Source organism: Sphaerodactylus townsendi, linkage group LG02 (genome assembly GCF_021028975.2).
Source record: "Sphaerodactylus townsendi isolate TG3544 linkage group LG02, MPM_Stown_v2.3, whole genome shotgun sequence".
In the NCBI taxonomy this organism is placed as follows: Eukaryota; Metazoa; Chordata; class Lepidosauria; order Squamata; family Sphaerodactylidae; genus Sphaerodactylus; species Sphaerodactylus townsendi.
In genome coordinates this window covers 171,533,635-171,560,329 of record NC_059426.1, presented here as the reverse complement: position 1 = coordinate 171,560,329, position 26,695 = coordinate 171,533,635, and the positions used below count along the sequence as shown (strand labels likewise).

At 42.6% G+C, this 26,695-nt stretch overlaps 1 protein-coding gene across 1 annotated transcript in view; it reads right to left on the bottom strand.

Moving 5' to 3' along the window:
* LG02H14orf39 (linkage group 02 C14orf39 homolog) overlaps nucleotides 1-26,695 on the bottom strand; it is a 42,044-nt gene that overhangs the window by 5,117 nt on the left and 10,232 nt on the right. The window contains exons 2-16 of the mRNA XM_048484660.1: nucleotides 17,938-17,994; nucleotides 14,571-14,627; nucleotides 13,053-13,173; nucleotides 12,432-12,521; nucleotides 11,720-11,895; nucleotides 10,624-10,666; nucleotides 8,039-8,159; nucleotides 6,921-7,015; nucleotides 5,590-5,729; nucleotides 2,977-3,056; nucleotides 2,056-2,141; nucleotides 1,892-1,962; nucleotides 545-615; nucleotides 173-274; nucleotides 93-134 (exon numbers count right to left, since the gene is read on the bottom strand). Coding sequence (XP_048340617.1) covers nucleotides 93-134; nucleotides 173-274; nucleotides 545-615; nucleotides 1,892-1,962; nucleotides 2,056-2,141; nucleotides 2,977-3,056; nucleotides 5,590-5,729; nucleotides 6,921-7,015; nucleotides 8,039-8,159; nucleotides 10,624-10,666; nucleotides 11,720-11,895; nucleotides 12,432-12,521; nucleotides 13,053-13,173; nucleotides 14,571-14,627; nucleotides 17,938-17,994 — 1,352 coding nt within the window. The remainder of the gene's footprint in view (nucleotides 1-92; nucleotides 135-172; nucleotides 275-544; nucleotides 616-1,891; nucleotides 1,963-2,055; nucleotides 2,142-2,976; nucleotides 3,057-5,589; nucleotides 5,730-6,920; nucleotides 7,016-8,038; nucleotides 8,160-10,623; nucleotides 10,667-11,719; nucleotides 11,896-12,431; nucleotides 12,522-13,052; nucleotides 13,174-14,570; nucleotides 14,628-17,937; nucleotides 17,995-26,695) is intronic.

Here is a 26,695-nt window from a genome sequence, read left to right as displayed (position 1 = left end):
AGCCTGCTATATGTTACCACTGCTGCAATGGGACATTCTTTCCTTGATCTTTACTTTATGGCTTCACATGCTGAGTAGATAACTAGGCTTACCCCTGACATTTTTGGTCTCGTGGGGAACCCCGAGAGCGCGCCAGGAATGACGCGTGCTGAGGGGGCGCGAGAGCGGCGCACAGCAGAAGGTGAGTGGGGAAAGCCCCATTATAACCTTGCTGAATCCAAGCAGGCCTGGGACTGAAACTGAACCGGCCTAGGAAAAGGCAAATCTTGAGTGCCTTGGGGGAAAAAAGCAGAATATAAATGAAATGATCACAATCTTTCCTTTTTAGAAAAACTATCAGATATGAATCCCTTGTGAAGGAAATCTCAGCCAGCATGCAGGTTGCTTGGTTGAAGGGCATCCTTCATGTAAGATAATTTAAGACATTCAAATGTTTGTCATTGATCAACACAACATTACAGAACAACTTAGAGCTGCAAAATCTTCTAATGGGCCTTAATACAATGAAAATAATTAGATAAATAAAATTTAAGGTTAAACTCACTTGTGACACATATGGATTGTTCTTCAGTTTGTTCACTTCTTTTTCTGTGATGTCCATCTCTTTTTCTGCTGCTAGAAAATTGTTTGCATTCATAATATATATGTCTTGTCACGTTAATAGCTGAAAATCATCTCCTAATACTAGTGTTCATACTAATATAAATGTTTAAGGTACAATGGCGTATTTCTCTAAAGTCAGTAAGGTTTCCTGTATACTTATTAAACACTTCCTTTTGTCAACCTACTCTCCCACTGAAAAGACAGCACATGGCGTGGTATGAAGTGACATGGCTATAGAACAAGAGTTTTAGATTTATACTCCACCCCTCTCTCCTGTAAGGAGACTCAAGGTGGCTTACAAGCTCCTTTCCCTTCCTCTCCGCACAACAGACCCCTTGTGAGGTAGGTGGGGCTGAGAGAGTTCCGAAGAACTGTGACTGGCCCAAGGTCACCCAGAAGGAATGTTGGAGTGCGGAAACACATCTAGTACATCAGAAACGCCTCAACCACTCAGGGGGAGGAGGGGGAATCAAACCTGATTCTCCAGATTAGAATCCGTCTGCCCTTAACCGCTACACCAATGTTGTCCCAAGGGGTGGGTGGCTGGCTATTTCTCACTGAACCAGTACACTCAGAGGTGGGATCCAGCAGGTTCTCACAGGTTCCCGAGAGTAGGTTACTAATTATTTGTGTGTGCTGAGAGGGGGTTACCAATTGGTGATTTTGCCACGTGATTTTTGCCTTAGTTACGCCCCTCCTCTCAGCAGTAGCACGCAGAACTTGAAGCAGTCTAGCAGGAGGTGCACCGATGTGCGTGGCAGCCTGCGCCTGCGTGCATTCGTTTCCCGCCCAAGGACCGGCGCAGCGGCTGCGTCCTTGCCACAACCCCGCCCAGGAATGTCCCGTCCCCGGAATGCCCCACCAAGCCCCATTGGCGCTACACCATAGTTTGAATCCCACCACCATGGGAACCTGTTACTAAAATTTTTGGATCCCACCACTGAGTACACTTTACATGGACAAATTGACCTGACAAGCATACTTGACTGCCAAATCAGAACAATGGTACAGATTCTACATTATGCCAATACTAATGTTACGACACATCCCGGCGACAACCAATTTTTTAAGCACAATAAACCACATGATCAGGCATTTTCATTATGTTAGAATCAAGAACTCTAAACTATGTGATTTGCAGCTTATATAACAAGCAAATGTCCGGAAGATCTGTTTTCTTTCCCTCAGCTAAGTGAAAAGTAATTAAATATATAATGAGTGGATAGGAAATCCCTGTATACTTATTAGACAATTGTTCCTTTTTAAAGTAGCATTTTTTCATTCTAACGTTTGCCTGTTTCTGCAGCCTCTGTCCCCAACCATTGCTTGCTACTTGTTTGCCTCTGATAAGCCGTCAACCTAATGGAATGAACACAATAAATTAGTTTGTTTCAGCCACACTGTCAGCATGTAAGAGACCTAGGTGAAAATAGGATTTGTTTGAAACGTTACCTGAATGGTGTTTCTTTTTGCAAGCTTGTTATAGAGGTAACCAGGGCAGGTTTTGCACGGTATGTTCCTACAGCATCATTGCATTTCTAAAACAAAGGACATATTTCAAATGGAGGAAAATACAGAACGATAACTTCAGACATGTTAACTTTTCCTTAGGCTGTACAAATACAGCTCTCTTGACCTCTATTTATAGGTCACAGTTTTTTTTCCAGAATCCCTCTAGTTTGCCTTTTTCTTGCTGTCCTTTTTAAAAAGAGGACAGACTGAAGGAAAACATTAGGAAAATTATGGGAGTGAAGAAATGTGTTTATGTGGTTATTGAACACAAACTTGTTTAAAAGTTGGGCACCTGTGTTACTGTTAAATATAAGAACAGAAGATATTTTTTCATTCATTCATTCATTCATTCATTCATTCATTCATTCATTCATTCATTCATTCATTCTATCTATCTATCTATCTATCTATCTATCTATCTATCTATCTATCTATCTATCTATCTATCTATCTTTCTTTCTTTCTTTCTTTCTTTCTTTCTTTCTTTCTTTCTTTCTTTCTTTCTTTCTTTCTTTCTTTCTTTCTTTCTTTCAATTTATTAGTCACCTTCCCCGAAAGTCTAAATGTCTAAATAAGTATATTGTTTACTTACAGAAGATATATCTAAATAGTATATTATACTTATTATATAAATAAGAATATTATTTATATATATCTACCATAAGTATATTATTTACTTCTGATTTGGGCTAAATCTGAGTGATGTTGTGAAATTTACTATATGGACTATATCCTTTTATGGGTGGAATACAATTAAAGGGGAAAACAAAATGGCGTCTATCAAAGAAGTTCTGAAAGCAGTGATTGAATAATCATGTTCTAAGTGCTCTGAAAATCATCTAACAATCACCGAATTCATACCTGTGTTTCATTTTCAACAGGACTGAAATACATACTGGTCACTGCTGGATGTTTTGCAGAATCTTCTTTCTCCTGCACACCTAGATTATTTAACATCAGGTCAGTACCCACACAGTATGCTGTAATTCAAAAGCATTTTCAAACAGAGCAAAATACAGGTTACATCAAATGCGTACAAACAGCCATGTGGAATACCTGCTTATAGACACCAAACTTCAACACAAATCAACATCTTACTGGGAAAAACTGGGATACAGAGAAAATAAGACTCTGAGATGTTTAGCCTTCTGGTGCCAATCATTCACAATATCTGAATGTGAGATGCCTCTCAGAGTGGCACCTGTCCTTTTCTACAACTCCTGCTGTACTTTCAAAAACCACATTCAGATTTTTCTGCTCACCAGGTGTTTTAATTCATTCACTGTAGATGGAATTTTCAGATATTTTTATCCCTCCCTCACTGCTATAAATATTACTATTAGGGTACCATGTTATTGGTATACAAATTGAGCTCAGAATCATTTGGCATAAAGGTGTCCCCAGATATTAAGTACTGATATTTTAAAGAGGTTTTCTAGTTTTGACATTTTAAAATTTGAAGAAAACTGCTAACATACTTTCAGATTTTTTACCAGCGATCAACAGCCCAACAGAACTGCATCTGGCAAGACCATGATGGGGGTAACAGATGGAATCATTAAGTTTTCATTTGTATCGTATGTGATATTTTACTAAACTGGACAATTTTTTTTAACAGTGCAACATCTGAAACCTCTTCAACCGAGCATGATGTAGCTATAGTCCAGATTCCAGTGAAATCAGCTTCAAAACTCCTGATTGTTTTTCTTCCTCTTAAGATGTTCAAATTAATTTTTCAATACATCGTGCATCAATATATATGAGTCCCACATCTATTCGCTTATAAAACCATCACCACCGCTACCCGTTCCCTCGGAGATACAACATCTAACAAGTTCTAACAATATATGTTATTTTTAAAAAGACGAAAAGAAAGATAGAATGAGGAAAAGATGGAACCAGACCTCCTGTTTTTCTTTTTATTAGTGCAAAGAAATAATTTGTTTTCTGTATTACTGCTGAATTATCTCCTACATGGCACCCATGGGTATTATCGTGCACATCTGCTTCTTCTCCAAAGTATTTCTTCCCCTAACCAAAAAGCCAATGATGACTTTTCTCCACCTTAGTGGAGTAAGAGAACCCAGAAAACAACTGATTTCATAGTAAGAGAATGTACAGCTTACAGCTCCCCAGCTTCTGTGGGTGGCCACAGTACCTCCTGACAAACATTTTCTGATTGGCCCCAGCTTCCCTGATTTTTTTCTGATAGGCCCCAGTTTTCCTGGCAGCCATGTTGCCATGGTACTCATTCCATCTTCTCAGAACTCTAAAAGTGCCCACAGCCTGAACAAGATAGGGGATCCTTGTGATAGCATATGCATCAAGGATATGGCTTTTATTTTTTTTTGTAAGAGCTTTTCATTAGCTGCAAGCAAAATAATTCACTCATCCGTGTTTCAATATGTAGGAATATCTTGGCCTTCCAGACTAACTCTTGTTTATTTTAAAGCTATAGGTTTTTCTGCTTCAAACGAACAGAATACAGATGACATGAATATACGTAAAAGAAATCCTTTAAACTAAGAATCCTGGCCAAATCTCTCAGACCAACTGTGCATAGTCACTCAGACCGCCTTCCCCAATTAACTAAGGCATGTGGCAAACATGATTACTAGACTTGTACTGTACAGGACAATACACTTGGGTCTTTAAACATTCATATACTTGCATGAAGCCAGGTCCTACCAGCCTTCAGTATGTGCTACTTTTAATTGAAGCCTATCATCCATCCATCCATCCATCCATCCATCCATCCATCCATCCATCCATCCATCCATCCATCCATCCATCCATCCATCCATCCATCCATCCATCCATCCATCCATCCATCCATCCATCCATCCATCCATCCATCCATCCATCCATCCATCCATCCATCTATCTATCTGTCTGTCTGTCTGTCTGTCTATCTGTCTATCTGTCTATCTATCTGTCTATCTGTCTATCTATCCGTCTATCCATCCATCCATCCATCCATCCATCCATCCATCCATCCATCCATCCATCCATCCTCCATCCATCCATCCATCCATCCATCATCCGTCCGTCAATCCGTCAAATCCCGTCATCTGTCTATCCATGCATCATCTATCTGTCTGTCTAATGTATGCAATACCATCTATCTATCTATCTATCTATCTATCTATCTATCTATCTATCTATCTATCTATCTATCTATCTATCTATCTATCTATCTATCTATCTATCTACTGTTTAAAGTTTAGTTTCACTATCATTAATTGTTTGCGGCCCTGTTTAAATAAATAATCTGTACACAGGTGTTACTTTACACACTCGCTTCAAGAAACCTGGGTGTCCTTGTAGCAGTGATGTTTGCTGCATGAAGTGTGGACCTGCCCTCAGCTGTGATAGAGACTGCTTGTTATAATATGGTAAAGATCTGTGTTTTCTTAATGTATCAAAGACAAAACCAAAGTCTCAAAATATTTCCATTACAGACATAAACTGCACCTGTCTCTGCCTGCTGAAATAATGGCTTCAGAGTTGGTAAGCTTCGAACAAATTTCTGAGAGACGCTAGTGAAATGTAATAGTTTATATTTCTGATGTTCTTCATTTAACACGGGCACCTGACCACCTGCTTCGAACAAGCTGGAAGGGGGAAAAAACTTAAATGAAAACCAGCACAGAACAAACAAGGAGATTTACAAACAGAAACTGTGGCTCATTCCGCACATGCAGAATAATGCACTTTCAAACTGCTTTCGGTGCTCTTTGAAGCTGTGCGGAATAGCATAATCCACTTGCAAAGTGGTTTGAAAGTGGTTTGAAAATGCATTATTTTGCATGTGCGGAAGGGGCCAAGAGATGGAAATGGCAGAAATTGGGCTTACGCAGGGAAAAGGCAAGAAGAGCAGGTGTACCATATCTTCCTAAGCAAGATATAACCTGAATAGCCATATCTGATCAGCCCTTGGAAACTAAGCAGTTTTGCTCCTGGTTACTACTTGGACACCAAGGAAGACTAAGGTTGCTATGCTGGGCAAGACAAAGACAAATCACTTCTGCTTATGCTTTGCCTTGAAAACCCCATGATCCTGGAGTCACTATGAGCTGGTTAGGACTTGAGAGTACACAATTATTATTAAATTAAGCTATTAAATCTATCTCTCTATGTCTCTATCTCTTGATAGATAGATAGATAGATAGATAGATAGATAGATAGATAGATAGATAGATAGATAGATAGATAGATAGATAGATAGATAGATAGATAGATAGATAGATAGATAGATAGATAGATAGATAGATAGATAGATAGGCAGTGAAGCAAAATTAAAATCGTGCTAGAAGTGGTCTTGCTTGCCGTGGAGAGAATGAAAAGTTTAAGCGGGGCTTGAAGAAATATGTCTATACAAGAAATCTTGCTGTGATGGACATTCGCCCCCACCATGCAGCAAACCACATTGCGCATTATCAGCCAGTAATATAGTGGAAGCTGAGACGTTATACATTAATGTGATGTACTACACGGAAGCAGTGAAAGGCTTATTCCCATTGAGATGGTGGGCAGGTGTACACTGCAGATCTAAACCAATTCAACAGTGATTTTCTCTCTCCCAGAAAATCTAGTTGTGTGTATGTTAGAGATCTCTAACAGAGAATTTTCAACACTGGCAGCAAATGGCAGCGTTCAAGATTTTTTGGGAAAGTCTTGGCAGTTAAATAGACATAAGGCTGATATATATTTACACTGCAAATATGTCCTAAGGCTTTATATTGTGTTCTAGAATTTATCACCACATTTATCCATGTGTGGTAAACTCGATTTTAAAATGATACCTGTTATCAGATTCCTTCCTCTTTTCATAATTTTTCTCACTTTTTTCTTCTCCCTCTTCACAATGGCTTTGATCTTCTGTAACCCTTTCAAGTTGCTAAAAGAAAAAATGATGTTAAACAATCCCAAAATAATTCACCAATGGTTATTTAATAAGCACTTCGGTTTACCCTGCAGGCTTCATTAAACGACGGGTGCATGAAAGATTAATGTCAAAGGCTTTCATGGCCAGAATCACTGGAGCTGTGGGTTTTCTGGGCTGTATGGCCATGTTCCAGTAGCATTTTCTCCTGACGTTTCGCCTGCAACTGTGACTGGCATCTTCAGAGGAACAATGTCTCAATTTCTCAATGGATGCAACGTTAACAACTCCACAAACAGCTTTCGCGCCTGGCATCCAGCAGCTATTTTTTATCCAGATTCGCATTCAAAAAAGCCCACATATAAAGTGCAATACATAAAGTGCAACCAGTGAAAAGTGCAAACAACATCAGAGCCTAGACTCTTACAATACTACACATATGCTCGGGGGTCCTCTGAAGATGCCAGTCACAGGATCCCCGCCTCAGCAGCTGCGTAGCCACATAGGGTCACAGGGACGTCTCGTGCCATCGCAAGACGTCAGCATTGTCGTGGGGGTCCATGCCTGCCTGCCCGCACAGCTACGCAGTGGAGGGAGGTACGTTTTTTAAAAAGACAGCAACCCGCATTGTTTCCACAGGCTCCAGTTGTTGCTTGCACGCAGGCATGCAAACGCGAAAACCAGAGAGCGGGTTATTTTATCCCGACTGCAACCCGCTCTACCTGCGTTGTGCGGAAAGGGCCTGAGCAATCACACTGATTCAAATTCAAAAGCTATTGAGAACTGGAAGAAATGCTACTATAATATATGAGAAACAACAGTGCTGTAAAGTTCAAAGGCGAACAGGGTATGTTCAGTACTTCATGAAGAATTCCAATTTCCATTCCTAAAATAATGTACATTCTAATAATAACAGAGGAAGTATTAACTACATAAGTCCAATTTTATATGTGCACTCTACAGTATATTTTTTATCCAGCATGGAACAACATTTTACTGCATCATGTAATACAATGTGAAATTAATCACACTTTTTACCTGCCTGAAAGAATTCAATTTCTTTTCCAGGTCGTCTGCTGTGTTGTCTAGTTCAAGTGATTGCTCCTTGAGGATGTTTACATGCTGAAGAGATTCCTTTGTGTTCTGCCTCAAAGAAGCACTTTCTTATGTTAAGGAATCAATAAACTAAACACAACAAACAAGTCAAAAGCTGAATGGAATCACAGGTCAGTCTAAAGTCTGAAATGTTTATGTAGACTTCAGCCATTGAAAATATTCATTAATTAGATTTATATCCCACTGTATACTCAAGCTTAACGCAGGTTATACTAGCGATTTACCTCACCATGCGGCTTAAGGCTGAGGGCCTTTATTTCATGCCCGAATGAAGCCATGCTCTCTGAGTCGTTTGCCATGAGCAAAAGAGAAATGTGTGCCACTATTAGACCTCACGTTAGGCAGACTTGCAGTAGCCTCCTAAGCATTTTCGTCGTGAAAATTGTTTAGTCAGAATTTAGTCAGGAGGGAGGGAGCAAGAGCAAATCACAAGCATCCTGACTGCAAAATGAGCCCCAGAAGTTGTAAATCCTTGTCCCTCGATTTAAATAGGCTAAGGATTGGAGTTTCTGGGTGGTTAAGTGGCTAAAATATTAGCTTAAATTTGAATTAATGACAGCATGTTTTTTTTTCACAAGACAAATCTCCTCTCAGCTTCTGAAAATGTCACAGTTGTATGGTGGGAATTATATGAATAATGAATAACATGAAGAGAACTTCGGATATTCTTTTTATAAATATTATACATTCCAATTTTGATCCGGCCCTCCGCTTATCCTAAAGACTCACAACATAAATCAAAAATCTAATTAGCTACCATGGGGACATCGGGGGACAAGTGGGCGCAAAAATTGCAGGTTTGTTTGTGGCTTTTTCTATTTTTTACTATTTTTTCCATTTCTGGCCTGCAGGGGGCGCAGCTTTTAGGCTAGTGGCACCAGAATTTCAGGCTAATGTCAGGCTATCATCCTGATGATACCAGCCAAGTTTGGTGAGGTTTGGTTCCGGGGATCCAAAGTTATGGACCCCCAAAGGGGATGACCCCATCCTCCATTGTTTCCAATGGGAGCTAATAGTAGACTGTGCTACCATTTTGAGGCTCCATAACTTTGGACCCCCTGAATAAAACTTCACTAAACCTAGGTGGTATCATAAGGATAGTATCCTGCTGATACCACCCAGGTTTGGTGAAGGTTGGTTCAGGGGGTCCAATGTTATGGGCCCCCAAAAGGGGTGCCCCATTCCCATTGTTTCCAATGGGAGCTAATGGTAGATGGGGCTTCCTTTTTGAAAGTCCATAATTTTGGACCCCCTGAACCAAACTTCACTAAATCTGGGTGGTTTCATCGGGAGAGTCTCCTGAAGATAGCCGAAAATTTTGGTACTGTTAGCTTAAACATTGCTCCCCTGACAGGCACCCTCAATTTTTCCCCAGGTTCTCTCTTTAAATCCATCCCCTTTGGAGTGGATTTAAAGGGAGAATTTGGGCTCCCTAGATTTAAAAAAAATTGAAAGTATTGTTGAAGGCTTTCACAACCAGATTCAACTGGTTGTTGTGGGTTTTCTGGGCTGTGTGGCTGTGGTCTGGTATATCTTGTTCCTAATGTTTCGCCTGCATCTGTGGCTGGCATCTTCAGAGGTGTATCACAGAGAAAAGTCTGTTATAAGAGAGTCTGGACACAGTGTATAACAGACTTCTCTCTGTGATACACCTCCGAGATGCCAGCCACAGATGCAACCAGACAACGTTAAGGAACTAGATTATACTAGAACCACAGCCACTACAGTTTCTTCTAATAACCAACATTGAAAATTATGCTGTTTGGGGGGATGGGTGGGGAATCTACCCTGAAACAGCATCACTTTCAATGTTGTTTAAACTAGGGAGCCCAGAGTCTCCCTTTAAGGTGGATTTAAAAGGAGAATCTGGGCTCTCAAGTTTAAACAACATTAAAAGTGATGCTGTTTCAGGGTGGATTCCCCCCCCCCTTCAAAAAATAGCATCACTTTCAATGTTGTTTAAACTAGGGGGCCTTGGATGTGTTCAATTTGTGTGTTGGGGCATGTTCTATAATGTGATGGTGACTTTGAGATGACCTGGTGCAAAAAATGATGTTTGGTCATGGTGGGGGAGGCACGCTGCCCATATGGGGGGGGGGGCAAAACTCAGATTTTGCCCCAGGCTCCATCTTTCCTAGCTACACCACTGATTACCACTCTAGCATTATTGCAAATAATTAAAAATAAATGTTTTCTGGTAATAGCAGTCTATTTTGCTGAGCCAGAGTCAACACGAAACATGTGCTTCCAACTTCTTCATGACTTATTTTGATTGCATTAGCTTTTTATGACATACCCAGAATGGCAGAAAGAGTTTTCACTTCGGACTCGGCCTTGATGGCAATTCAGTGGGCTATCATTTAGCTGCAGGCTCTGTGAGAACTGAAAGACACTGTAGCTTTGTACTTTATCTTAACTATTTTGCACCTATAATTGTAGTTAAGCTCTACAAAAAAAACATGGTGTGAATTTTCTTTTTAAAGGTCCACAATTAACTGCCTGGATACATTTGGGATGCCCAGTTCAAAAGCGATTGAAATTGACCAGGTTCTGCAAAACAAAACAAAAGTGTTCATAGATTAATCTTCCTGTGCTCTTCTTGCACACTTGAAATAAAAGCCGTTCATAAGAGGATAGGGGGAAAATGTAAACCACCAAAGTTGTGGTGGGAAAATGTAAACCACCAAATCCACCCTAAAATGTGTTACGACGTGTGTTCAGCAGCAAAGAGAGGAATGGTTCTGTTTTGTGTTTCCCTGTCGCTGTGTTTTTGTTTTAACTTGAGGATTTTACTAAAGTGGCAATGGAAGTAGTCAGACCACAGTTAAAGTGAAATCAATTAACTATTTTATGATTTCACAACTAAGATAAGAACGTGTTAACTGACTTTCTCATGATGACTGTTTGCATGCTTTTTCCCAGTGTGATTTTTGTTAGGGTGGTAGAACTATGGATTCATAGTTAAGATGACTAGTTAGGATAAACATAGTTAAGATATCTTTCCTCTGTGGGAAAGAATATTTGGGAGGAATCAGACCCACATGGTATATGTTTGTTCTTTATCTGCAGGACTTTATAGCATGGGATTCCAGAACTTTGGACAAAAAGTTGTAAAGATGTAGGCCACTTATACACACTTGGTCTCCTTCATTATGCATACGTTTCCCCCACTTCCGCAGTCACCAAGCGTTCAGATCAGAGAATCCTCGCAGTTTGCAAAACCCCTGAAAGTGTGACTTTTTCTCTCCCTTTGCAGGGAAAACTACTTTTTCCACCCCCACTTCTTCCACCCACCTCACACAATTAGTTTTTACACCCCGCTTTTCTCTGCCTTTAAGGAGTTTCAAAGCAGTTTACCATCACCTTCCTCTTCCCTCTCTACAACAGACACTTTGTGAGGTAGGTGGGGCTGACAGAGTTCTAAGAGAACTGTGACTTGCCCAAGGTCACCCAGCAGGCTTCATGTGGAGGAGTGAGGAATCAAACCTGGTTCTTGAGATCAGAGTCTGCTGCTCGTAACCACTACTCTACACTGGCACTCTGGAAAGAAACTTTTACCAGTTTATGGTTCTGTGTATTTTATTATAAAACCCACGTTTTTACCCTGAAGATCCATTATTTCAGATTCTTTCTGTTTGATCAGTTCGGACTGTCTCAGAACTCGATTTCGTATTTCTTCAAATTCAAGTTGCTTCTTGACACCTTCCATTCCTAAATATTTTGACTGGTGCTGTTTGAAAGCCTCTTCATACTGATTCATGTAATCCTGGTACATGTTCCTTTAAAAAAACCCAATAAAATGAAATCTGTTTTTGATGCTGTTTCACTTTATTAATTTTAACAGCCTATTCAAAGCTCAAGCGGTTTTCTAATACTACCTGAACCAAGTGAAAATTGGTTGAAAACACCGTTTGAAAACACCATTTCGGGGGGGGGGGGGAGAAAGCGCCACTGCATTGATTCGGCAGCGGCGCCTGTGCGAAGGCTCCCCTCTAAAATGGTGTTTTATCAAGCCGAAATTGTTGATTTCAGCCCATGCAGAAAGGGCCTCTGTTCTGGCCAAGTGCAAGGCACCTGATATTAGTTTGCTTGGGGAACAGAACAAAAAGTGTGGGGAAAATGTTATGTGAACTCTCAGCTGCCACTGAGAATGTCTCTGCATGTGCAGCAGCAACGAAGGGAACACACAAAATGGTTTCCTCATAGAAGGATCTTAATTCTCCATGAAAGTATTGCAGCCCTAACTTCATGAAAAATAATGCACGTTTTTAATGGGAGCTGAAATTATTGTTGAAGATTTGTGATCATTTCATACTTGTCTTTTTCTGTTGTTTTCATGCAGTCCTGGAGTTCCTTCCGCAAATATTCTTCATGTTTGTTCAAAATCACGTACGTTGGTTTCCAACTAGGGCAATAAGTTTGAACCTATATTAAATAACTGTTAAACATTAAGTGTCATTCAGTGGCGTAGTTCCAAGGGGACGGGGGGGGCACGATGCACCAGATGCCACCCCTTGTGGGCATGTGGCAAGAGCGTTCCGGGGGCAGGGCACGGGAATTCCAGGGGGCGGGGCACAGAACGCACTGGTGCCACGTCTCTGGTGTCATTCGAATCAAATCAAAAACATTTATTGCACTGACTCAAACTCATAGCAAACAACAAACTTGGAATCATAAAATCACAGCACCATAATTGTCATTATAAGCCAGACGCAACTTGACTGCACTTTTCACACACATTATTTAAAATTACTGATCATTTATGTAACGCTCTCTGAACGTTTAGAATGTATTAACATTGTTACCGACTGTCTTTAATAGAATGACTTCTCTTTCCAGCAGCCAAATCCATTAATGTCGAACTACTGCTTGACTGGAAAAAACGGCCTTACGGCCTTACGTAATTTTAAAGATTCCGTTTTTACGAAGCACGTACACATTACAGTTCTTGCTGCTGTTGTTGTGTTGAAGACTAACAATCACTTCCTCATTCTTGTTAATCTCTTCCTGCAGCCAACATATTTTGCCTTTTTTCCCGACAAGGTTAGCATTATATACTGGAAGAAAAGAATACTTTACTCTATATCATATTAAACTTAAGATAACTGTAGCCTAGAGGTCCCCAATTCGCTGCCTGCCAAGAGCTTTTAGAAATTTGGCAGGGTCGGGAGGGGATTTTGTCCAGCCAAACTACTGATTAACCACTGGAGATCTGATTGGCTGTGCAGATTAAGATGTATTAAGCAGAACTTCTACCTAAAACGTTACAAAGATATCATCAGTTTTATGTGTAATCTCACTTCCTGACACTTTGTGGTTGGCTCCCCCTCCTGCGACAGCCATTGAGTGATTGGCTTCTCCAGCAGCCATTTTGTTGCCTGCATCTACCACCCTGGGGCAGAATTACAAATGTGCCTGCAGGCTCAAAAAAGTTAGGTATTCTCCCCCTCCCTCCCCTCCCTTGCATGCCACCCCTCACCCGTTCCCCTCCCTCCCTCACCTCCCTTGCATGCCACCCCTCCCCTCCCTTCCCTCTCCTCCCCTCCCTTTCCCACTCCCTCTGCTAGGGTGGGTGGGCCATGTCCAGATGCCAGGTCCCCTCCCCCTCCCTCCCCTCCCTTGCATGCCACCCCTCTTTCCCTCCCCTCCCCTTGTTAGTCTTCAATTATTATTTCCAGCTTGGTAAATGGACAATCTTGCCACATTGGCCCAAAGACAGAGGGCAGATGTGTGTCCAAATTACCAGTGGTCTGGAACTGTGTTGATCCTAGCGGGGGAAGTTAATGAGGGCAAATTCAAACCGTAGGGAATCAGGTCTTGGAAGTGGCTTGTCCTAAAGATGGCAGCACTGGCGGAGGCGAGGGGGACACTTGTTTCCAGGGGCGTCAAATGTCCCTGGGCTGAGGCTATTTAGTCACGTGGGGGGCAGACCCCCCCCCACACCTCTCCTCCTTCCCCCCGGGTCCATACACTGACTTCAAGATCTGGTGCAAAAAAAGTTGTTTGGTTGTGGTGGGGGAGGGTGTGTGTGTGTGTGTGTGTGTGTGTGTGTGTGTGTGTGTGTGTGTGTGTGTGTGTGTGTGTGTGTGTGTGTGTGTGTGTGTGTGTGTGTGTGTAAAACTCAGATTTTGAACAGGGCTACATTTTCCCTAGATACGCCTCTGCTTGTCACAGTTTGTTAGAGCCCGCCAGTGCCCTCCCCCGTGCCTGGGACAGTCCACACCCTGCAAAAATGGCATTGAAATTATCTGTATTGTGGCTCTTGGCTGTAACACTATGTAATTGATATATTTTTATGAATAATCACTTCTGATACACTCTACGACTGGTCCTGTATATGACATAAGTATTAGCAGTCTGATCCGGCTTTGGCTATTTTATAGGGTTGGTGTTGAAAAACGTATGAGTTGTAATATGATATGCTTCTGGATATATATTGAACACCAGTACTTACTCTGTATCTGTTGTCTCAGATGTTTTTTGGAGTAAGATGCTTGCTCAAGCTTAAAAACTGAAGCAGAAACAATTATTTACTGACATTGTCAAAATTAGATGTTAAATATAAAAAGAAATTTGTATTTCAAAATAGTCAATCGAATGTTAATTTTATTGCCTCTTTTAACTTTTTTTAAATTTTTACTTCATTTGTACCCCACTTTTTTCCCCTGCTTGGGAGTCAAAGTGGTTTACAACATTTTCCCCTTCTTGAGCTTAACCTCACAAAACCCCTGTGAAGTGACTTTGATGGAGAGTGTGTGCCCAGTTGAAGGTCACACAGGGAGTCTCCATGACACATTGGGATTTAGAACTTGGGTTGCTCAGATAGATCCTAGTCCAGCACTGAAACCGCTACAGCATGCTGACTCTTAACTATTAGAACAGCCTATATCTGTGGGTTCTGTGGGGCAGAACTTGGAATGAGTTTGCAACAACAAATTTTAAAAAAACACAAAATGGTTTACTTTCTTAACATATAACATCAAACATCAACATTTCACATCACACTTCAAGGTCCTGTTCAGGTTGCATTTTCAAGTCCTTATATTTACAGTCTACTGATACTGCCCAGTCCAATTCTTCTTTGCAAGTGGGTTGGCTCCTGAAGACTCCAAGGGCTTGGTGAACAGGATTCAACATGATGAAGGTTTCCAGGAGAACTCTCACCCATTACAAGCATAAAAAAACCCCTTAACAAGGTGTTAAGGGCTTATACAAACCAAGGTCCAAGTCTGGTAGCCTTGTCTCCTCCAAACTACATGAGCTCTGCAGCCTTCTGCTGCTTTGAGTCTTCACCCCTTTCTGGGTCAACCCATTCTGAGCATGGGGGTTACGCCTACCCAAGGTATGAGCTATTTCAGGGACCAACCACACCCAGGTCATTTTCCTCTGCAGGGTAACGGGTGGCTATTTACCCTAGAAAACTACATTTGGAACACTGTACAGGATCTAAGCATCCGTTCCATCATTAATATTCCCCCTCCAAAAGCACATTTGCCTGGAAGAAGCAGCCACATAGATCAGCCCTGGACATACCAGTGGATTCTGCACAGGCCAAATATAACAGGTATAGGGCATTATATAAACTGTTGGGCAGTGGTGGGATCCAAAAATTTTAGTAACAGATTCCCATGGTGGTGGGGATTCAAACTGGCGTAGCGCCAATGCGGCTGGGCGGGGCACGACGGGGGCATGGCCGGGCATTCTGGGGGCAGGGCATTCCTGGAGCGGGGGGCTGTGGCTTGGGCGCGGCCACTGCGCCCGGTCGCTTGGTGAGGAAGCGAATACACGCAGGCGCAGGCTGCCATGCACGCCAGTGCACCTCCTGCTGGACTGCTTCAAGTTCTGCGCGCTACTGCTGAGTGGAGGGGCGTAACTAAGGCAAAAATCACGTGGCAAAATCACCAATCGGTAACCCCCTCTCGGCACACACCAATAATGAGTAACCTACTCTCGGGAACCTGTGAGAACCTGCTGGATCCCACCTCTGGATGGAGGGACTTCACACAGGTCCTGTTCCCAAAATGAGTTTGGCCCGTTTTATATTCCTCCACCCGGGATTTTCAAAAATTGCTAAACCAGCGATCCTTTTGCACAATCCCAGGTTGGAGGTGCTCCCGTGCAAACGTAACAGGTAGGAGACTCTTTATTTCCCTCCCACGCATTCACTTTAGGTTCCGCGCCATCCACTGTCAGAGAGAATCTGCCTGTCCACCATTCTGTGCAGGTCGCCCAGCACATTGTGGGCAGCTTCTCTGAGTTCCCATTAGGGTACAAAGGTCCTCCAAGCATGTTTTCTCCCATGACTGATCTATAGCAACATGTTCATTATCGCCCAGCTATTGCTGAGAGCTCTCTTTTTCTTTTTTCTTTTGTGTGTGTTGCACATGTGCAGCTACACAGCAGCAGCCGATTGGATTGTGGGACAATCGGCACGGCTGTGGGTGTTCATTTCTGTATGCCTGTTGCAGGAATTTTTTTTTTAAAGTGCTGGCCCTTTCCGCACGGGCCTTTTACAGTGCCCTGGGGATGGCAAAAACGCCGTCCCCAGGGAGCTGTTCGCAGGGGGGGTGCCTCCCCAGCGGCGCGAATCTACTGTTTCCCGACCTCGCTTCCCCAGTGAGGTTTTTGGGAAACAGCGGCTTCCAGCTGCTGCCGTGCGAATGGCAGCGGCTGGAAGGCGCCATTCCCCCTCCCCTTTCCCAAACGCCTTACTGTGTCCTCCGGCCTCCAGCGCGTCGCACAGGCCAGGGGACACGCCCCCCTGCCCTGTGACTTCCGAGCTGTTGCGCAGGGCAGGGGGGGCGTGTCCCCTGGCCTGTGCGACGTGCAGGAGGCTGGAAGACACGGTAAGGCGTTTGGGGGACGGTGCGGCCTGTGCGGATGCTGCGCCGTCTTCCCCATCGCAATCGGGACCATTCGTGTGAACAGTCCCGGGGGAGGGGGGTTGGGTTGGCGTCATGTACGCTAACCCAACCCCCATCGTGGCCGTGCGGAAGCGGCCTAAGTTTCTCTGTGCAAAGGCACAAAAGCAACCCGGATTGTTTCCACAGGCTCCAATCACTGCCTGAACGGATGAAGGACACACTTGTGAACAGGAAGAAGGAAAATGGGTTCCTTTCTAACGACTGCAACCTGTTATACATAAGCTGTGCAGAATCCACCACTCATTTCCTGATCCCAAAACAGATTTACAAAAGAAGTTCTCACATTGCTGAAGAGCAAGGTAGACTGTCCAGTGCGCTCACAAAGTTAGCAATGGCTCATGAATGTAACCTGTGTTTTCTCACACATACAGGGAGTATATGAGCAATAATTAATTTATATAATTAATAGATTTGGAAATCTGAATCTGGAAAAAGGAGGACTATACTCAGTGGTGGGATCCAAAAATTTTAGTAACAGGTTCCCATGGTGGTGGGATTCAAACTGTGGTGTAGCGCCAATGGGGATGGGCGGGGCACGACGGTGGCGTGGCCGGGCATTTCGGGGGCACGGCATTCCTGGGTGGGGCTGTGGCAAGGACGCAGCCGCTGCGCCGGTCCTTGGGCGGGAAACGAATGCACGCAGGCACAGGCTGCCACGCACACCGGTGCACCTCCTGCTAGACTGCTTCAAGTTCTGCGTGCTACTGCTGAGAGGAGGGGCGTAACTAAGGCAAAAATCATGTGGCAAAATCACCAATTAGTAACCCCCTCTCGGCACACACAAATAATTAGTAACCTACTCTCGAGAACCTGTGAGAACCTGCTGGATCCCACCTCTGACTATACTGTATTGTTTGATTTCAAAGTTCAGCAGCAATGTAATTCATTGTGACATACCAAACTGTAGCAGCAGTTTGTCCAGGGAGCTTAAAACATCATCGTTCATTTTGTAACCTACATTAAGAAAAACAGAAATAGAAAATTAAAACCACTGCGCTACCTCTCCCTCTCCTTCTAAAGCCAGCAATACAGGCTATACAAAAGAACCGTTGCTATTGTCTTGCTAATGGGAACATTTGTTCATGCAGTCGAGAAAAAAAATTGAGGCTATGTCAATAGAATGATATATTTTTGTACTTTCATATGAAGCTAGCCAACATAGTCTACAACAGTCCATCAAACTTCCATTTTTAAATTTGCCATTCACAACTTCATGGAAGAAGAAGAAGAAGAAGAAGAAGAAGAAGAAGAAGAAGAAGAAGAAGAAGAAGAAGAAGAAGAAGAAGAAGAAGAAGAAGAAGAAGAAGAAGAAGAAGAAGAAGAAGAAGAAGAAGAGCAGCAGCAGGAGGAGGAGTAGGAGGATTAGGAGGAGTTTGGATTTATATCCCCCCTTTCTCTCCTGCAGGAGACTCAAAGGGGCTTACAATCTCCTTGCCCTTCCCCCCTCACAACAAACACCCTGTGAGGTAGGTGGGGCTGAGAGAGCTCCCAGAAGCTGTGACTAGCCCAAGGTCACCCAGCTGGCGTGTGTGGGAGTGTACAGGCTAATCTGAATTCCCCAGATAAGCCTCCACAGCTCAGGCGGCAGAGCTGGGAATCAAACCCGGTTCCTCCAGATTAGATACACGAGCTCTTAACCTCCTACGCCACAGCATTTATTAAATAATGTTAATTCAATACTGATGGGAAGGGCCGTGGTTCAATAGCAGAACATATCTGCAATGCATGCAGGAAGTTCCACATTCTATGCCTGACATCTCTATCTAAAACATTAAGCAGGCTTTATTTTATTTATTGAAAACATTTCGATCAGCCTTTCTATCCAATTAGGGCCTGCCAGGTGATGAACAGCTTATATTATTTATATAACAGGAGGGAGGGAAAGGGAATGCCATACAAAACAAAATGATGGAAGATGGAGGATAGTTCTAGTGAAGGCAGGTGATGTGAAATAATTCCACCTGAGACCTTGGAGAGCTGCTATCGGTCTCAGTAGACAAGACAGTTCTTGACAGAACAGTAGTTTGACTCATAAAAGATGGCTTTAGATGTTTAATCTTTGTCAGCTGTATATAGAACTCAATGTGTTACCAATAATTTTCACTATTTTTACAGTTGTGGGGTTGTGCTGTACATATTGTGCTATACTGCAGAAAAGGTGAACAAAACTGAACTGGTATAAAAGGAGGGCTTCCAATCTATTTATGTACCTAGATATGAATGTTACTGTTTTTCTTTCCAGTGTCGTATTATTTCTTCTCAAGGAACTCAGGGTGGGGCGCACAGGGTTTTTCTCTCATTCAGACACTGATGATAATCTGGCCTGTTTAGCATCTACAAGGCTCCTACATCGTGGATTGGACCCAACCAGCTTTTCTGGTGGTGAGAAAGGAAGCAGAGGATACCCTATGATCAACAAAAACAAGATCATGGAACCTGCGTAGACAAACGTTATAGGTGACAGAACTGTCATTTGCTTTTGGGGGCAGCCCTGGGATTGTGCAGCGGTACACAACACCATGGCATCGCTTCCAGTCTCGGAAGTGGAAATGTTAGCATGGCACCTCAGCAATGTTCTAGCAATCCCCCCCAACCTCTGTGGTTTTACCATAGAGTTTACCATAGAGTTTTGCTGAAAACATTGTGCAACATAATTTGCACTTAGGCTCATTCCGCACATGCAGAATAATGCACTTGCAAACTGCTTTCAGTGCTCTTTGAAGCTGTGCGGAATGGCAAAATCCACTTGCAAACAATTGTGAAAATGGTTTGAAAACGCATTATTTTGCGTGTGCGGAAGGGGCCTTATGCTACTGGATGTGCGACATTGCCACAATGTCACTTTTCCTCCCCATTCTCACACTGCTGCAACAGACAGGAGTAGGGGACCAAAGGTGGAAGGCAGGAGGCCTTATTACCTAGCTGTAATAAGGATAAGATTGAGTGAAAAATCTGGTTGAATCCGACCCTATGTGTCTTTGAATTATGTCATGCATCAGTTTTTAAAATGGATCCTGTATAACTGTGGGATTTGCCTATAATAAATGGTTATTTATTTGGATCTTTTTGTGCAGGCTCCCTTTCGTTTATATATTTGAAGTTTGATCATGCTATGTACTTTGTTATTATATGGTATCTAATGCTGAAATGCTACAGAAAAGCTTTTTTTGGAAAAGAATATACCTCTTGGGGACAGAATGACATAATGGAAACTTTCCTCCCTATCAATATCCTGTGATGAAAAGTGCAAAGATCTGTGCTACGTCACTAAATGCATACAGAGTCTGACCTTGGTTTCATGTCATTTGATTGTCTCTAATAAAAAGTGTTTGGATTTTGTATGGGCCAATAAAGCAAGGCACAACGTTGAGTATTTGTTAGTCAAAGCAAGGAGAAACAGACTGCTTCATCCTCCAGCCTGGCTTCCTCAGAAAGTTAGAATATGCTGCCAAGACAACTAAAGCTACAATCTAAAAGCACTTTCTTGGGAGTAAGCCCTATGCAATAAATTGGGTCTAACGTTTGCGTAGACCTGCTTTGTGTGAATGGGCTTCAAGGCCCATTCTAAGCAATCTCCGAATCCTACTCAGGTGTATTATTTCAGGGTTACTTCCAGAGTTTTTAGGCTTGTACCATAAATATGAATTAACCATTCATTTTAACCAGGCCTTAGCTACATTTATGTTAATATGATGATAGCTTAGGGGAAACCAACAAGTCTACTCAGAACTCTCATGTTATTCAGTGGGGTTTTCCACAGGAAACTGCATCCCTGTTCATCCCACTTTTAATGCATGTTTACACACAAACCAATGCAGTAACTGATATCCAGATTGTGAAAAATGGCAACTAGGTATATTGACAGTGAGGGAAGAACAGAATCCTGCCACTAGGGCCAGTTATCCAAAATCCTGATCCATATTTAGGTCAATTTCCCAACTGATAGTGAGGGAAGAACAGAATCCTGCCACTAGGACCGGTTATCCCAAATCCTGATCCATATTTAGGTCAATTTCCCAACTGATAGTGAGGGAAGAACAGAATCCTGCCACTAGGACCAGTTATCCCAAATCCTGATCCATATTTAGGTCAATTTCCCAACTGATAGTGAGGGAAGAACAGAACCCTGCCACTAGGACCAGTTATCCCAAATCCTGATCCATATTTAGGTCAATTTCCCAACTGATAGTGAGGGAAGAACAGAACCCTGCCACTAGGACCAGTTATCCCAAATCCCTGACAGAGTCCACTGTTTAGGTCAGAATTTCCCAACTTTGATGGTGAGGGAAGAGCAGAAGTCCTACCACTAGGATGAAGTTACATCCCAAATCCTGGTCCCATATTTGGGTCAATTTCTAGCTGATGGTAGGGGAAGAACAGAACCCTGCCACTAGGACCAGTTGCTCCAAATGCAGATCCATATTTGGAGGTCCAATTTCCCAACTGATAGTGAGGAAAGAAGACAAGAGATCTGCCAATAGGACCAGGGGTGCCAAATCCTGATCCATATTTAGGTCAATTTCCCAACTGATAGTGAGGGAAGAACAGAACCCTGCCACTAGGACCAGTTATCCCAAATCCTGATCCATATTTAGGTCAATTTCCCAACTGATAGTGAGGGAAGAACAGAACCCTGCCACTAGGACCAGTTATCCCAAATCCTGATCCATATTTAGGTCAATTTCCCAACTGATAGTGTTTAATGCATGTTTACACACAAGAATCCTGCCACTAGGGCCAGTTATCCAAAATCCTGATCCATATTTAGGTCAATTTCCCAACTGATAGTGAGGGAAGAACAGAACCCTGCCACTGGGTTGATTTGTCCCAAGTCATAGATCCCATATTTGGGTCAATTTCCCAATGACTGATAGTGTGAGAGGAAAGAACAGAATCCTGCCACTCAGGGACCAGTTGTCCCAAATCCTGACCAATCATGTTGGGTGTTTTCCCAACTGATAGTGAGGGAAGAACAGAACCCTGCCACTAGGACCAGTTATCCCAAATCCTGATCCATATTTAGGTCAATTTCCCAACTGATAGTGAGGGAAGAACAGAACCCTGCCACTAGGACCAGTTATCCCAAATCCTGATCCATATTTAGGTCAATTTCCCAACTGATAGTGAGGGAAGAACAGAACCCTGCCACTCTGGACCAAGTTATCTGAAATCACAGATCCATATTTAGGTCAATTTCCCAACTGATAGTGAGGGAAGAACAGAACCCTGCCACTAGGACCAGTTATCCCAAATCCTGATCCATATTTAGGTCAATTTCCCAACTGATAGTGAGGGAAGAACAGAACCCTGCCACTAGGACCAGTTATCCCAAATCCTGATCCATATTTAGGTCAATTTCCCAACTGATAGTGGGGGAAGAACAGAACCCTGCCACTAGGACCAGTTATCCCAAATCCTGTCCTGAGGGGATTTGAACATGTAGGAAACCCCATTCAGTCAAAAGGGACTTATTTACTCCCAGGGTTTAGGATTACAGCCACACCCTCTGGGGCACTGGGAAGAGAAGCAAGGATGAAGAAAAAGAGGGGAAAATTTGGCGCACTTTTAGACAGGCCTTGCCTCATTTGCCTTGCCTGTTCTATAATGGTCAATCACCTCAAAAGCAAATTCCCGCCTTTTTTCCAACGGCTTTTGTGGGCAGGAAGGAGGCGCGGCTGCCTACCTGAAAGAGCGCTAGAGAAACGCCTCAGGAGGGCTACAGACACGGGGTGGGTGGGTGTGGCGTTTGCAGAAAGGTTACATTCGTTATCATAAAGATTAAAATTCATAAGGTCAAAGGACTTATTATTAGGGACCCTGTTCCCAATTACAACAGGGGAGCTTTACAGACAATTCTTAAAAAAAATGGAGGAAGGGAAGAAAAGACTTGAGAAAAAGTTCTGTATCATTGGTCCCCCCCCCCCCCCCCGGGCGTATAAGTCGGTCGTGTTTGCGCTCTCCTTCTCTCTCTCAGAGGCCCCTTCCGCACACGCAAAATAATATGTTTTCAAACCACTTTCACAACTGTTTGCAAGTGGATTTTGCTATTCCACACAGCTTCAAAGAGCACTGAAAACAGTTTGAAAATGCATTATTTTGCGTGTGCGGAAGGGGCCTCTCTGAGGGAGGGTATGTAGATCTATTTCGGAGAGTCCCTGACATAAAGTCGACAGGGAAAGCCCCATCACTGCATTTACATGCTTGGAAAGGCTTCAATAGAATCCTAAGAATAAGCCCCAATGAGTACAACTTAGTTGACTTTTGAGTAAACCTGCTTGGGATTTCTGTCTTATAATTTCTGCCTATTACTGAGGCAGTTGTTAAAGGCTCATGGAAGGAGGAGGAGGAGGAGGAGGAGGAGGAGGAGTTTGGATTTATATCCCCCCTTTCTCTCCTGTAGGAAACTCAAAGAGGCTTACAATCTCCTTGCCCTTCCCCCCTCACAACAAACACCCTGTGAGATGGGTGGGGCTGAGAGAACTCCGAGAAGCTGTGACTAGCCCAAGGTCACCCAGCTGGCATGTGTGGGAGTGCACAGGCTAATCTGAATTCCCCAGATAAGCCTCCACAGCTCAAGCGGCAGAGCTGGGAATCAAACCCGGTTCCTCCAGATAAGAGTGCACCTGCTCTTAGCCACTACGCCACTGCTGCTCCTTGGTAGGAACCCTACCAAGGAGCAAGTAACAAAGGAACGTTTCTTATGAACATATCCCAGGATCAGCATTTGAGTACTGCAGGGAGTCACATCGGAGGAGTCTATCTAGGAGAGTCACATCTGGGGAAGTCTATTTGGGCGATCACATCTGGGGGAACATATTTATTTAGAGGATCACATCTGGGGAGTCTAGGGGAGCCACATCTGGCCCCAGGGAAGTCTCATCTATTTAGGCAGGCAGATTGACAGACAGAGATGTAGTTAGGTATCTATCAAAGACCCTGTTTCGGTATCATAGCCTCCTGCCCTGCATGCTACAGGGAAAACATCTGTCACTTTTATGAGAGCATCCTCTGAGCATCCTCACCCATATTTAGGTCAATTTTCCAGAAATGAAGGTTTGATATCAAAGTCAGCCATTGTGGTCAGTGTGAAAGAATAAGACCCACACCACCACCCCTTCAAATTTCCACATAACCGTGAAGCTGGGCCAGTCTCTTTGGGTGTAACCTACCTTAAAGGGTTGCTGTGAGGGGAAAATAAGGGCCAGAACACTTTGCGTCCCCCTGAACTCCTTTTAGAAAGAGGGGATGTCAATAGACTGACAGCCTTCTTTAACTAAAATGGAATGATAGATAATTCTAAGTTTATGTAAATGTTAATGGAAAAATAGAAGATGGATGGTATACCCCCCAGATTATGTTACAAAAAAAGTAATGTATATATATGGTTTAGAAGTTTGGAATTGAAAGAGGAGTAGTAAGTATAGTCAAATATGGGAAGTGATTAGATTTTTGTTACGAAATGTAGTTGTAAGAGAAGTAATTTAATATGAAATGTATGACAGCAGAAAATATTAATTAGAATATAGAAACTTTTTAGGTTTAGTGATGTGTGATAATGTGTTTTTGTTTAATGGATGAATTTATGTATGTGATGTCATAAATGTTATGTCAAGGGTCAAACCATTTTTAAATAATTTAATAAAGATTAATTTTTTTAAAAAAAGACAGCCTTTTTAAACTGTCTTTAAATTAACCATGGCAAGTTCTTATTAATTTGAATATGATAGATGGATATGAAAAGAACCATCATGCAGGAACCACAGAATACTCTTCAAATTCGCTGATCTCCAAGATATGCATAAAACATACCTTCCACATTCCACAGAAAAGTCACCCACCTCTGTGGATTCGCAAAAAATTTTTTGTTCCAGGAGCAAGAGACACTTTGAAGCCATGTCCATAAGCAAGATGCCTTCTCGTCCATTTCTGTGAATGGTTGCTTACCAGTTTGGCTTCTCTTCCAGATCTTCATAATCATAGGTGAGTCTGCCAAAGGGAGCTTTGATGTTCAAAAGGTTATATCCTGAAAATCTTGTTGGTCTCTAAGATGCTGCTGGACTCAAATCTAACTGTTCATTTGCACTGACTTCACTTGCATTGAAACCTCTGTTCTACCCACTGTGGCAGCTGAGTGACATTCAGCACCCAGAGAACCTGGCACAAAACAAATATCCATTTTGGGATGAGGTAGGAATGTACCTGAGGGATTTTTCTGTCAACCCCCACCACTCAGCTTTCTGATCTTTGAATCCATCTTAAAATAACCACTTCCACATGTAGCAAAACTTTGAACATAGGTTCAGAGAAGGTTGTGATGGTCTGCAGGCAGAGGTGGGATCCAACCAGTTCTCACCACTTCTCTAGAAGTGGTTACTAATTTTTTCTGAGTGCCGAGAAGGGGTTACTAAAGCAACCTCCCTGCCCAATAGGGACTGGAGGTGCGTGTGTGCGGCGGCGCCACTGTTTGAATCCCACCACCATCGGAACCTGTTATTAAAATTTTTGGATCCCACCACTGTCTGCAGGAGAGTAGTTAAGTTTGAGGTGTTCAGTAGCACCTTAGAGATTTTTGTGGTATAAGCTTTTGAGAGTCAAAACTCCTTCCATCAGGGACTTCTGATTCTCAAAATCCTCCCCCCGCCCCCTGTCTAGTTACAGCCAACTTATGGCAACCTTGTAGGGTTTCAAATCCAGAGATGTTCAGAGGTGGTTTGCCATTGCCTGCCTCTGTATAAAAACCCTAGATGTCCTTGGAGGTCTCCCATCCAAATATTATCCTAGACTGATCCCGCTTGGCTTCCAAGATCTGAAGACATCAGGGTAGTTTATACCCTGAAAATCCTGTTGGTCTCCAACATGCTACTGGACATGAGTCTAACTACACTTTGAACAGTTAAACTTGTCACATCAGAAATGATTGCATGAATGGGCTTTGAGATATTAACCCTCAGGTGGTTGATATCAAAAATAGTCTGTTTTCAGAATTCTACGTATCTATCATCTGGTTTAAGAAAAGCAATGAAGACTGCTCCACCTACTGGAGGATTCGTGTAGATATGTTTTTGTGTAGGTATGTTTTTGTTTATTTGCTAAGATCAAGTACAGTACCTGTTCTTATCTGTTTTAGGCCCCTTCTGCACATGCAGAATAATGCACTTTCAATCCACTTTCAGTGCACTTTGCAGCTGGATTTGACTGTGTGGAAGAGCAAAATCCACTTGCAAACAATTGTGAAAGTGGATTGAAAGTGGATTATTCTGCATGTGCGGAAGGGGCCTTAGATATGTTTTAGGTATGTTTTTAGCTTTAGGTACATTTTTAGGAATTTTTTATCTTTGTGTGATGCTGTTTTTATTGTAATGTGGGAAGCATTGTTGTAACCCACCCTAGGGTGCATTTGAAGGGTGGGAATAGAAATCAACTAAATAACAAACAAACAAACAAACAAACAAATAGCATATCCCCAAGCAAAAACCATATAACTATACAAAATTTTCCGTATATTTTAATAAACGTTTTTCTGTTTATTACATTGGGCTATATCCGTCTATTAGTATTTATAACTACCTGGCTTCAGTCTATGTCAAAGTGTGTGGTAGTTTTTCAAAATCATCCATTTTGGTATTTTTAGTTAGATTTGTTACCTCCTCCATTC